This window comes from Molossus molossus, unplaced genomic scaffold (genome assembly GCF_014108415.1).
Source record: "Molossus molossus isolate mMolMol1 unplaced genomic scaffold, mMolMol1.p scaffold_m16_p_4, whole genome shotgun sequence".
Classification (NCBI taxonomy): domain Eukaryota; kingdom Metazoa; phylum Chordata; class Mammalia; order Chiroptera; family Molossidae; genus Molossus; species Molossus molossus.
In genome coordinates this window covers 35798493-35811979 of record NW_023425377.1, presented here as the reverse complement: position 1 = coordinate 35811979, position 13487 = coordinate 35798493, and the positions used below count along the sequence as shown (strand labels likewise).

The 13487-nt window shown below is 42.3% G+C and overlaps 1 protein-coding gene across 17 annotated transcripts in view; it reads right to left on the bottom strand.

Moving 5' to 3' along the window:
* Positions 1–13487, bottom strand: part of KLHL3 (kelch like family member 3) — a 551388-nt gene that overhangs the window by 488231 nt on the left and 49670 nt on the right. For all 17 annotated transcript variants that reach the window (XM_036281814.1, XM_036281822.1, XM_036281821.1 and 14 more), the window contains one exon: positions 8324–8486. In XM_036281814.1, the coding sequence (XP_036137707.1) occupies positions 8324–8486 (163 nt within the window). The remainder of the gene's footprint in view (positions 1–8323; positions 8487–13487) is intronic.

The following is a 13487-nucleotide window of genomic DNA, read 5'->3' as shown; positions in this document are numbered from 1 at the left end:
CATAATAAGAGACAAAAAAGGTCACTACATAATATTCAAAGGATCGATCCAACAAGGGGATATAATTCTGATAAACATATATGCACCGCATATAGAAGCATCAAAATATATTTAAAAACTGCTGGAGGACCTCAAAGGAGAGATCAACAGCAATACAATCATAGTAGGGGAATTTACACCCCACTGACATCAGTGGATAGATCTTCTAGACAAAAAAATTAACAAAGAAACAGAGATCCTAAACGATGCACTAGATCAGCTGGATTTAATTGATATTTACAGAACATTTCACCCCAAAGCTGTACAATATACATTCTTCTCAAGTACACATAGGTCATTCTCAAAGACAGACCACTTGTTAGGACACTAAGTATCTACAACTTCAAGAAGATTGAAATCATATCAAGCATCTTCTCGGATCACAATGGCACAAAACTAGAAATCAATTACAATAAAAACACTCAAAAACATTCAAACACATGGAGGCTAAATAGCATGTTATTAAACAATGAATGGGTTACCAATGAGATCAATAAATAAATCAAAAACTTCCTGGAAACTAATGAAAACAAATACATAACCATACAAAATCTATGGGACACAAGGAAAGCAGTCTTGAGAGGGAAGTTCATAGCACTACAGGCCTACCTCAAGAAACAAGAAAAAATTGTAATAAACTATCTAACCCTACAATGTAAATATTTAGAAAGAGAACAACAACAACTAAAAACAGAGTTAGTAGAAGGAAGGAAATAATAAAGATGAGAGCTGAAATAAATGACATAGAGACTATAAAAACAATACATAAGATCAATGAAACCAAGAGCTGGCTCTTTGAAAAGATAAACAAGATTGATCAACCATTAGACACACTCACCAAGAAACAAAGAGGATCCAAATAAATAAAATCAGAAATGGAAGAGGTGAAATAACAACTGACACTATAGAAATACAAAGGCTTGTAGGAAAATACTATGAATAATTATATACAAACAAATTCGACAACCTAGGTGAAATGAACAATTTCCTAGAATCATGCAGTTTCCAAAACTCAAGTGGGATGAGTCAAAAAACCTGAACAGACCAATAACAACTTAAGGAAACTGAAGCAGTAATCAATTAACTCCCAGCAAACACAAGCCCTGGTCCACGTGTATTCATAGGGGAGTTTTAGCAAACATTCAAAGAAGAACTAACACCTATTTTCCTCAAACTATTCCAAAAACCTCAAGAAGGAAGACAACCAAACCCTTTTTATGAGGCTAGCATAATCCTAATCCCAAAACCAGATAAAACACTACAAAAAAAATTTACAGGCGAATATTCCTGATGAACATAAGTGCCAAAATCCTCAAATAAATTGTAGCATATTGGATCAAGCAATATAGTAAAAAAATTATACGCCACCACCAAGTGGGATTTACCCCAGGAAAGCAAGGCTGGTACAATATTTGCAAATCAATAAATGTGACACACCACATAAACAAAATGAAAGGTAAAAATCATATGATCATGTCAATAGATGCCAAAAAAGCATTTGACAAGATCCAGCACTCATTTTTTTATAAAAACTCCCACAAAGTGGGAATAGAAGGACCATCCTTCAACATAAAAAAGGCCATCTATGACAAACCTACAGCCAACATCATACTCAATGGGAAAAAACTAAAAGCATTTCCCTTAAAAACAGGAACAAGACAGGGATGTCCACTTTTGCCACTCCTATTCAACATAGTACTGGAATTCTTAGCCAGAGCAATCAGACAAGAAGAAAAAATAAAAAGCATCTAAATTGGAAAGTAATAACTGAAACTGTTATTATTCATAGTCAACGTGATATTATACATAGAAAACCCTAAAGACTCCATCAAAAAACTAGTAGATTTAATAAATGAATTCGGTAAGGTAGCAAGATACAAAATCAACATCCAGAAATCATTGGCATTTTTATACACCAATAATGAACACACAGAAAGAGAAACTAAAAAAACAATCCCATTTACCACTGCAAAAAAAAATTAAGATACCTAAGAATAAACTTGACCAAGGATGTAAAAAGGCCTGTTCTCAGAAAACTATAGGACATTGAAAAAAGAAATAGAGGAAGATATAAAAAAGTGGAAGCATATACCCCAAATAGGAACAGCACTCTTGGAAAAGAAGAACAAAGTTGTAGGGATCACAATTCTGGGTATCAGGTTATATGTACTACAAACCACTATAATTAAAACAGCCTGGTACTGGCACAAGAATAGGCATATAGATCAATGGAACAGAGCAGAGAACCCAGAAATCAATGTAACACATTATGCTGAACTAAGCAAAGGTGGCAAGAGCATACAATAAAGACAGTTTCTTCAAAAAATGGTATTGGGAAAATTGGACAGCTACATGCAAAAATGAAACTAGACCACCAACTTACACCATACACAAGAATATACTCAAAATGAATAAAAGACTTAAATGTTACTTATGAAACCATAAAAATCCTAGAAGAAAATATAGGCAGCAAAATCTCATACATAAGCTCACGTAGCAGGATTTTCACTAGTATATCGCCTAGGGCAAGAGAAACAAAGGAAAAAATTAATACATGAGACTACATCAAACTTAAAAGCTTCTGCACAGCGAAAGAAACCAGCATAAAAATGAAAAGAGAAGCCATTGTATGGGAAAACATAATTGCCAATAATAAAAATTATCAGATAAAGGGTTAATTTCCAGAATATAGAGAGTACTCATACAACTCAACAAAAGGGAGACAAAGAATTCAATTAAAAATGGGCAGAGGACCTGAATAAACACCTCTCCAAAGAGGACATACAAATGGCCAAGAACATATGAAAAAATGCTCAATGTCACTAATCATCAGAGAGTTGCAAATTAAAATGACTATGAGGTTATCACCTCACACCTGCCAGAATGGCCGCCATCAACAAATCATCAAACAACAAGTGTTAGCGAGGATGTGGAGAAAAGGGGACTCTAGTACACTGTTGGTGGGAATGCAGACTAGTGCAGCCACTATGGAAAACAATATGGAGTTTCCTCAAAAAATTAAAAATTGAACTGCCATTTGACCCAGTGATTCCACTTCTAGGACTATATCCTAAGAAGCCGGAAATACCAATCAGAAAGAATATATGCACCCCTATGTTCATAGCAGCACTGTTTACAATTGCTAAGATCTAGAAACAGCCCAAGTGTCCATCAGATGAGTGGATAAAAAAGCTGCAGTACATATACACAATGGAATACTATGCAGCTGTTAAGAAAGATCTCTTATCCTTTGAGACAACATGGAGGGACCTGGAGAGTATTATGCTAAGCAAAATAAGCCAATCAGAGAAAGACATATATCACATGATCTCATTTATTTGTGCAATATAATGAGCAAAATAAGCTGTTGAACAAAACAGACCCAGAGACAAAAGTAGGGAACAGACTGACAAACCTCAGAGAGAGAAGGGGTGAGAGGGCAGGAAGAGATAAACCAAAGAACTTATATGCGTATATCCATAACCAATGGACATAGACAACAATGCTGTGAAGGTGGCTAGTGGGGAGAGAAGCGGGGAAGAGGGTGTCAATGGGGGGAAAAGGAGGGGCATCTGTAAGAAAAATAAATTAATTTTAAAAATTAAAAAAAAAGGTCTGGGTTCAGTACACTCCCCAAACTTCAGATAATCATGTCAGCCAACTACAGTAGGATAGGATATGTGCTGTGTGTAATGCATACTTGCACACACACACTATGTAGGATGGGCTGGAGAGGAACACAAGGAAGGGAGTCCGAGGATTCCTGGCATCTAAGCACTCTTCCTTTGTCACTGCACCAGCAGATGTTCATGAGCTGACCTGGGCCTTGGCCAAGCTCTTGGCTCCTGCTGAAGCAAAGCCTAAGCATATCCCTCAAAAAAGTGGCCTCTTTAAAGACTGGGCTGGGGAGCCCTATCCAGAGACAGAAAAGTTCCCTGATAAAAAGAAGAAAAGGGGAGGGGAATACATAGGGAAAACAGGGCATAGGAAAGACAGCAGAGAAACAGGAGAGTCAAGGTTCAGAGGCAGTATGAGTTAGAATTCAGAATTGGGGCATCTGGGGAATGTCCTTCACAAAATTCATCATCGTCAGGATCATCTTAACAACTGGTCCCATTTCCGTCTCAGAAAGAGACTTCAGGGTAAAATGAGAGTCTATGTAGGTTCTTGGGGTCTGAGGTTTGATCAGAGAAAAGGATGCCAAGAAACAAAGCAAATTCTTGTTGCCTTCAGAGCCAAGAAACTAACACAGCACAGGGTGCTGGCAGGTGGGCAGCCAGCAGGCCCTCAGCTAATTTCCCAACATGGGCTGTAGAGGAGACACTGACAGAATACAGATGGTGTTTGTTTGGACAGGGAAAGAATGAGATGCTTTATTGCAAGGGAAGGAGGTGTCCATGATTGAAGCTATCGAATAAAACAACTAGACCCATTTCCTAGACCACTCATGATCTTTGTTTTCAAGTTGAAATAAATATCAGTGAAGACTTCCTTCTAGCTACATATGGTGGACTAAACATTCACATTCATCTCTGCTCCTTCCCAAAACCCTATTAAAATAACTGGACCCTAAAATAACAGGATGACAAGATCTAACAGAGAGAATGTCTCCAAGACAAATGAAACAGAATCAACAGATTATCTGATGTACTGAGAATGAATGTTTAATTCTATCTATCCTACAAAAATTAGTGGTAATGCCCAGCCAGTGCGGCTAGAGGGTGAGCGTCTACTCATGCCCCAAGAGGTCACTGGTTCGATTCCTGGTCAGGGCACATGCTCAAGTTGTGGGCCCAATCCCCAGTGGGGGGCAGGCAGGAGACGGCCAATTAATGTGCTCTCTCATTGATGTTTCTATTTCTCTCTCCCTTCCTCTCTGTTAAAAAATTAATAAAGAAACTGTACCTCAGTTGCAGGTTGTCCCCAGCCCTGATTGGGTAGTACGGTGGCAGCCACTAGATGTGTACCTTTCACATCGATGTCTCTCTCTCCCTCTCTCTCTCTCTCTCTCTCTCTCATTCTCTCTCCCTCCCACTCTATCTGAACAAAAAATGGAAAAATGTCCTCGGGTGAGAATAAAAAATAAAAAAAAGGGCAATTATACTGGCTTTCAGATTTTTAAAAAAAGTTTTCATATTAAGAAAAACTATAGTGGACTTCCAGTCAAGATAAAACGCAGTATCGGGTCCTCCCACAGCCACATCAAAGTTACAACTAAACTTCAGAACAACCATCATTCAAAACTGCAAGCTGAAAAGAAGTCCTACAACTACGAAACTAAAGCAGCCACCACATAGAGACTGGTAGGGGGGCAGAGGTGCGACGGGCTGGTCCCACACCCACGTGTGATGGATAAAAATCAGGAGGGACACCTCGGCTGGGAAGGTCCTCCCTGAGGACTGAGGGGTCCCTGTCCCACACCAGGCACCCAACTCAGGGTTCCAGTGCCAGGAAGAGAATCCCCATAACTTCTGGCTGGAAAAACCAGCGGGAACTGAGACTGAGGGAGCCTGAGGCAGCTGGAGCCCCACACAGCTCCTCTTAAAAGGCCCACGCACCACCTTACTCAGACTCGCACCCTCCAGGCTCCAGCATGGGGGGGGGGGGGAGCTTGAAAGTCACCAAAGACATACGGGGAAGAACTGAGTGGTTTGGCATTGGAGTGAGGGCTGGAGAGGCAGCTTTCTCCTGGACAGACCTCCTGGACAAACGTGCTGTCAGAGGCCTTTGTTCCTTTGGTGAGCCCTTCCTTGGGGCAGCAGACAGCCACCATATCTGGGACTCCAGCAACTTGTCTCACACTGGTTGCCCTGCCCTGGTGATTCCCTGAGGCCCTGCCCCACCCAGCTTTCAGACCCACCCAAGCTGTTGCCAGTTGCTTTACCACAGGATTGGCCTGTCTTGGATCCTGCTTCAGGTTTTCTTGAATTATTTCAAACAAGCAGCATCTGGTCTCAGCTAGCCCCATACCTCTCATTAAGTAATACATAGAAAACACAGGGAGGCAGCCAAAATGAGGAGACAAAGAAATAGGTCCCAAGTGAAAGAACAGAACAAAATTCCAGGAAAAGAACTAAGCGAAATGGAGATAAGCAACCTAACAGATTCAGAGTTGAAAACACTGCTTATAAAAATGCTCAATGAATTTAGTGAGAACCTCAGTGAACTTACTGAGGGCCTCAAGAGCATAAAAAAGGACCAGTCAGAAATGAAGGAGGCACTAACTGAAATAAAGAATAATTGACACAGATTCAATAGTAGAATAGGTAAAGCCAAGAAGCAAACCATCCATTTGGAATAGAAGGAAGCAAAAAACACCCAATCAGAACAGCAAAAAGAAAAAGGAATCCAAAAAAAATGAGGATAGTGTAAGGAGCCTCTGGGACAACTTCAAGCGTGCCAACATTAGCATCTTGGGGTACCAGAAGGAGAAGAGAGAGAACAAGAAATCGAAAACCTGTTTGAAACAATAATGGCAGAAAACTTCCCTAACTTGGTGAAGGAAACAGACATACAAGTCCAGGAAGCACAGAGAGTCCCAAACAAGATGAACCCCAAGAGGCCCACACCAAGACACATCATCATCAAAATGCAAAAGGTTCAAGACAAAGAGAGAATCTTAAAAGCAGCAAGAGAAAAGCAGTCACTAACCTACAAAGGAGCTCCCATAAGACTGTCAGCTGATTTCTCAAAAGAAACTTTGCAGGCCAGAAGGGAGTGGCAAGAAATATTCAGAGTGATGGAAAGCAAGAACCTACAACCAAGATTACTCTTGCTGCAAAGCTGTCATTTAGAATCAATGAACAGATAAAGAGTTTCCCAGATAAAGAAAAGTTAAAGGAATTCATCACCACCAAACCATTATTATATGAAATGTTGAAGGGTCTTCTTGAAGAAAAAGATAAAATATATGAACAAACAAAATGGCAATGAATACATATCTATGGACAATTGAATCTACAAACAAAATAAATAAGCAGAACAGAAACATACTCATAGATACAGAGAACATTCTGTTGGTTGCCAGATGGGAGGGGGATTGGGGGAATGGGTGAAAAAGGTGAAGAAATTAAAAAGTACAAAGTGGTTGTTAGACTGACAAATCTCAAAGGGAAGGGAGGTTAGGGGTGGGAAGAAATAAACCTAGAACTTATATGTATATATGCATAACCAATGGACACAGACAACAATGTGGGGAAAGGCAGGAGGGGGGCGGGAGTGGGGAAGAGGGGGTCGATAGGGGAAAAATGAGGAACATCTGTAATACATTCAACAATAAAGATAAGTTAAAAAAAAAAGAAAAACTATAGTTATAATACATAACTTAGCTCAATTGTAGAAATAATATTAGGGGAATAAACAGAGGGGAAGGATGTATGTATATAAGGGAAAAGTCTATGAAAGTTCAATCTTATTCTTCTGCGAGAAGTCAACAGATAATATCTAAAACTATTCCAAAAATAATGGTATAAACAAATTGTTTAGATAAGTGGAGATAAATAGCAAATGAAACGGCTTGTAGCTGAATCAGAGCCTGCATTTTCATTCTTTTAGCATTGGAAGTGAGTGGCTCTAGAGCAAGACTTGGTGTGGAAATGCAGAGTAGGGGACTCTGGCTTACCATTATAAGCCTCGCAGCAGCATTTGACTTTTCTTTTTTTTTTTTTTTTTTATCCTCACCCGAGGACATTTTTTCCATTTTTTGTTCAGGTAGAGTGGGAGGGAGAGAGAGGAACAGAGAGAGAGAGAGAAACATCGATGTGAAAGGAACACATCGAGTGGCTGCCACCCGCACAACCGACCAGGGCCGGGGACAAACTGCAACCGAGGTACGCGCCCTTAGCGGGAACCGAACCCGGGTCTCTCAGGACCACAGGCTGACGCTCTAACCGCTGAGCCAAACCAGCCAGGGCAGCATTTGACTTTTCAAATCCTGTTTCAAGAACACTTTGACCAAAACAGAAATTTTCTTAAATATCAAAAAGATTTATTTCAAGCCTAGCTCAAATTACTCTTCTCCCATGAAGTCTTCTCAGATCTGTTTCCTCTTCTCTCATTAAAATTACTATCTATATCATCCATCTGGCAATTAATCATTTTATAGTTGGCAATGAGAGGAACTCTTATATTGCTAATGATCTTTCCACCTGTGTCTTGTCTCCCTGACTAAATCATAGCTGCTTCACAGCACAGTGCACTTCTCACAATCTTTGATCATCCACAGCAGATCAGGTTATTGAATACACAAGCTTGGAGGAGGTGTGGCAGCCCACCTCCCCATTACCTGCATAAGCATTGGCCTGCTGCAGAAGGTCGGTGCAGGTGTGCACATCTGCAAACGCACGGATGCCCAGGCAATTGGTGGGATGCAACTGAGACTGAAGGAAGTCACAGCAGTTCTGCCGTACATCCATGAGCTGCAGCAAGCTGGCTGCTGGAAGCAGCACCTGGAGGAGAAGGTGACATTCTGAGACAGTGGATCCCTCCAGCAGGACCTTATCTCCCTAAAGCACTGTTCTAATCACTTCCATGCTCAAGGCCCTTGCCTGGCTCTCCAATGCCTGCTCAAGTCAATCCAAACTTCCTGGTCTAGCCATCAGGACAGCACAAGCCTTGTGTCCCACTACTCTCCACTGCATGGACTCGAAGCACCAGCCTATTCTCTGTATCACTCAAGTCCACAGCAGTGCTTCCCAATTGCTAATGTCTATATTAATTCCCTGGGGATCTTATTAAAATGCAGATTCTGAATTCAATAGGTCTAGGGTGGGACCTGAGTGCCTGCATTTCTAACCAGCACCCAAGTGAAGTTGTAGCTGCTGGTTCATAAAACTGCACTTTGAGTATCAAGACACTTAACTGAATGTTTGTGCCACACCCCCATAATTTATATGTTAAGGTCCCAACCCCCAATGTGATTGTATTTGGAGACAGAGCCTGTGAAGAAAAGTAACAGGGGTTAAATGAGGTCACAAGAGTGGGGCTCTAAGGAGCCCTTACCAGAAGAAAAGAGTATCACTGTTCTCATTCTCTCTCATTCTCTCTCTCTCTCTCTCTCTCTCTCTCTCTCTCTCTCTCTCAGCATAAACATCTGTTATTTAAGCCATCCAGTCTGTGGTATTTTGTTATGATGTCCCAACCAGACTATGATAGATTGATTCTTCTACTTGGCTACATGTTAAAATCACCTAGAGCATTTAAAAAAGATTGATGCCTGGGTCTCACCCCCCTTTAAAGACTCCGAATTAAGAGGAATGATGTGGGCCTGGACAGCAAGATGTTTCTAAAGGTCCGCAGGTACTTCTGATGTACAGCCATGTCTGAGACCCACTCCCCTACAGCCTTCGCATACTGTATTCACATAGGAAGGTACTCATTGAATTGTTCACTAGCTGATTCACCACTTAACTGCTGAATGTCTGTGAGCAGGCACTGGTCTAGGCTCTAAGATTCGGTGGTGAGCATGATAAGCCAGACCTCTACTCTAATGGAGCGTATAATCCACTGGAACAAGAGAGTCACCCACAAATCCCTCGGGACACAGATAAACATCTTTTATTCTTCAATTCCAACAGATAAAGAGAACAACTTTAGGTACATTCTCAGAGAAAACAGAGCTGAGTTTCCTTTTATTTTATTTATTTTATTTTATTTTATTTTTTTTATCCTCACCTGAGAACATTTTTCCACTTTTTTATTCAGATAGAGTGGAAAGGAAAGAGAGAGGGAAAGAGAGAAACATCGACATGAAAGGGACACATCGAGTGGCTGCCTCCCACACGACCCAACTAGGGCCGGGGACAAACTGCAACCGAGGTACATGCCCTTAGCGGGAACCGAACCTGGGTCTCTCTGTACCGCAGGCCGACGCTCTATCCACTGAGCCAAACTGGCCAGGGCGAGCTGAGTTTCCTTTTAAAAGGACACATGAGCACTTGTACTATTTCCTGGAAGAGAGAAATTTTCCTGCTCAGGTGTGTTTGCATGTGTTTTTCCTAAAAGCCAGGGAAGACTGGCTTGAGCAGGCCAGACGGTGCTCCGCCTGTCAGCCCTTTCAAGTTCCCTGGGCCTTTCTCACACTGCTGAGGCCTGCCCTCTGAATCAAAAATCCTGGGAGATGGCCAGAGCCCTACTTGACCCAGCTCTCCTTCCTCTTACCCCATCCTGTGGAGAAGGTCAAGTGTATGATCATGACCTTCAAAAAGGAAATTTAGGGAAAAAATTAAGTAATAGAACAGTTTGATTTGAGGCTGCTTAGCTTGCTCTCAATGAGGAAAGACCTTCCAACTACAAGCTTATTAAACGTCTCCTTCATGTGGCTGAGTTCTAGAAAACATGCTCCTCTTCCCTTCCTCCACCCTCTTCTACTCTCCTAGATCCCCAGCAGCACAGCAGTAAATTAGCAGTGTGCTTGGTATTTTCTGAACCCTGATTCATTCCAGGGAAGGAACAAGATAAAAAATCACCCACTCTTGAGTTTCAGATCATAAGTGAACACAGCCAGGCTCGAAATCTGACCACTTAAACTCCATTCTCACTAGGCAGCCACCATCCCCACTAAGCAGCCATAAATCGAGAAACTCAATTAAGTTGTGAGCTTGCTCGCCCTAGCCAAACAGATTCCAGGAGAGATTGGTCTCCGCCTGCTAGTTAAAGGGAGAACCATTAACCATTCTTGTTGAATACATACCAGGAATGGAAAGCTCTGTTCCAAATTCCCAAATGGCCTCCATGACGGCCCCCCACACCCTAAGCAGCCCCGGTGGAGAGGAGTAATCAAATGTTGTCCAGCACACACCCTACTCAGTGGTGTGGCAAGCCCCCAAAGGGTCAGGGGTGATTAGAGACAGGAATGGGACAGCAGCCCTTTAGCCCCGAAGACGAGGATTTCTGAGAGTCCTATCTGCCCCCAGATTGCAGTCCCAGTCAAACCAAGGTGAGATCATGTCAGGGACACCCACACCCCTCCCCCCTGCTCCTTCTTCATCACAAGGACAGCAGCACGATTTGGTGCTTAAATTCTCAAACTTGTGACAATCATAAAATAACAATAATAATAATACTTCCTGAACATACTCCTTAGGTTATGACTTTCAGTTTTTAAAATCTCCCTGGATAGAGCTACCCACATAGCTTTCAACTTCCTCACTGTTCACAAAACCCACTCAGTAGGCAAAAATGATAAGGCTTTCCACCCCACCCCACCTGTTTGGGTCCTCTCCTGCCCAAAAGTGTTTCCAAGTTGACTTCCTAAAATAAATGGAGCTGGTGGTTTCTCTAATTGCTCCTTCCCTCTCTGATCTTACACTGTGATTAGCTGTGAGTCAAAGGCCCTTTTCTTCCCACTATTTGCTTCATACAGGAAGGCGGAAAGGAAAGGAAAGGAAGTCAGAATGCTGAGGGGGAGGTTTGGGGGAGATATATCACTGCTGAAACTCTGAGTCTCAAGGATAAACTGGGCCCATTCCAGGTTCTGGGGGCTACACAGCAGAACAAACACAAATCCCCAGAGGCTGTGAAAGAAAAGAGAGCCTACGTCCATGAGGGGCTGATTCACCTCCCTCTCCTGCATCAACAAGAGCTTTCAGAGGATTTCCTCTTCTCTTATCTTGCCTGCAACTTGACTCCCTCAAGTGGCAGCAGTAACAAGATTGCAAACAAAAGGCCAAGCGTGGGTCCTCAGCTTTGAAGAAAAACTGTCCTGATGGAATCACCAGGACAGTGCTGGTGGCCGAGGAGGCTGAGACCTGAGAAAAAGTAACTGGCTGGAACCACAGGGATGGAAGATGACCCTAAGTTAAAGCTTGTAGCTTGCCTCTCTCCACCTCAAAATTATGGCTCTGGGGAAACAGGCCCCGGCATGACCCTCAGCAAAGAGTTTATAAGCTCCCCTCCAGCTTGCAGATGGCCTCCCCTCCATTTTTCACGTGCAGGCCCCGTTTTGTTTTTTCTCTCCCTTGGATAACATGAAAACACAGCAGAGGATATCCCGTCACAGAGTTTATTTCCTTTAACAAAAACAAAAGGAAATGCCCTGCCTCAGAAAGCACCTACTCCTGGAATTTGAGGGAGGCAGGGCCATGGGCAAATGGAGGGCACCAGCCACAGGGCCAGGTGATAGGCCTGCCCACGTCCTCTGCCCCAGCCACACTGTGAGTCTGTCTCTGCCAGCACCAGGTATGAGACCTGGCACAGAAAGTGTTAAATTAAACATCTGCTAAGAAAAAAAAAAAGAAAAGGAGAGGGGGAAGGGGGAGAGGGAGAGGGAGGTAGGGGAAGGGGGGGAGATGTGTATAGGTGCACAGGAGAACTAGCAGAAAAGCACCGTGATTAAAAGTCTTGCTTGGATTTTCTCTACTTACAGGCCATGTGACTAAAGGCAAATTACTTAACCTCTCTGTGTCTCTATCTCAACAGTACAATGAAGATAAAAACAGTACTACCTTAAAGTCTTGTTATGAGGACAAACAAGATAATACATTTAAAGCAGTTAACATGGTGCTTGATGCATAGGGAGTGCTCAGTAAAATTAGTTTTTATTATTATTATGAGCTGAAGTCAAGATTCTGATCATTCATTTAACAAGAAACTCAGGTTCACCACATCAACAGAGCACAATGAGTCAGACAGGGCTGGATTCAAATTCCAGCTCTATCTCTTAATACCCATGTGACCATGAGTACTACTCACTTAGCCATTTTGAGTATCCTTCAACTATAAAAGAAGGATCAAAGACAAATATTCCACTGGTGGTTAGAAGAATTAAATGAGCCCGGCCAGTGTGGCTTACTGGTTGAGCATCAAACCATGCACCTCGAGGTCACCAGTTCGATTCCCGGTCAGGGTACATGTCCAGGTTGTGGGCCCAATCCCCAGTGGGGGGCATGCAGGAGGTGGTCAATTGATGTTCTCTCTCATCGATGTTTCTATCGCTCTTTCCCTCTCCCTTCCTCTCTCTAAAAATCAATAAAAATATATAGTTTTTTAAAGAATTAAATGAAATAATGCGTGTAAAATGATCGACACATGCTTGGCAGTTATGACAATTGTTACCTCCACCACAGAAAAGCAATTCAGGATCTCCAAGGTACATGTGGCTAGGAAGAGATTACGGGCATAGCTCTCCCAGCCATTTAACCGAGCCCCAAATCTCAGACTCTTGTGTGTAAGACTTTCAGGAGAGCCCCAGTGCCTCCACACTCACCTTCTCAGTGCACCAAATCTTCAAATATTGACATAATAGACACCTGTGGGCAACTGTCTCAGAAGATACATAACAGCCTGAAGAAGAAGCCACGTTTTGGTCCAGACTTTCTCTCTTCAACCTTTTTTGTTTTATTTTCCCCCAAGGTCACCCCTGACCAAACCATAATTTCAAGTGAGGAAGAAAAAGTAAAATAGTATATACTCATCGAGTCCAAATAATGCACAGCTCCCCGAAGGTTCCA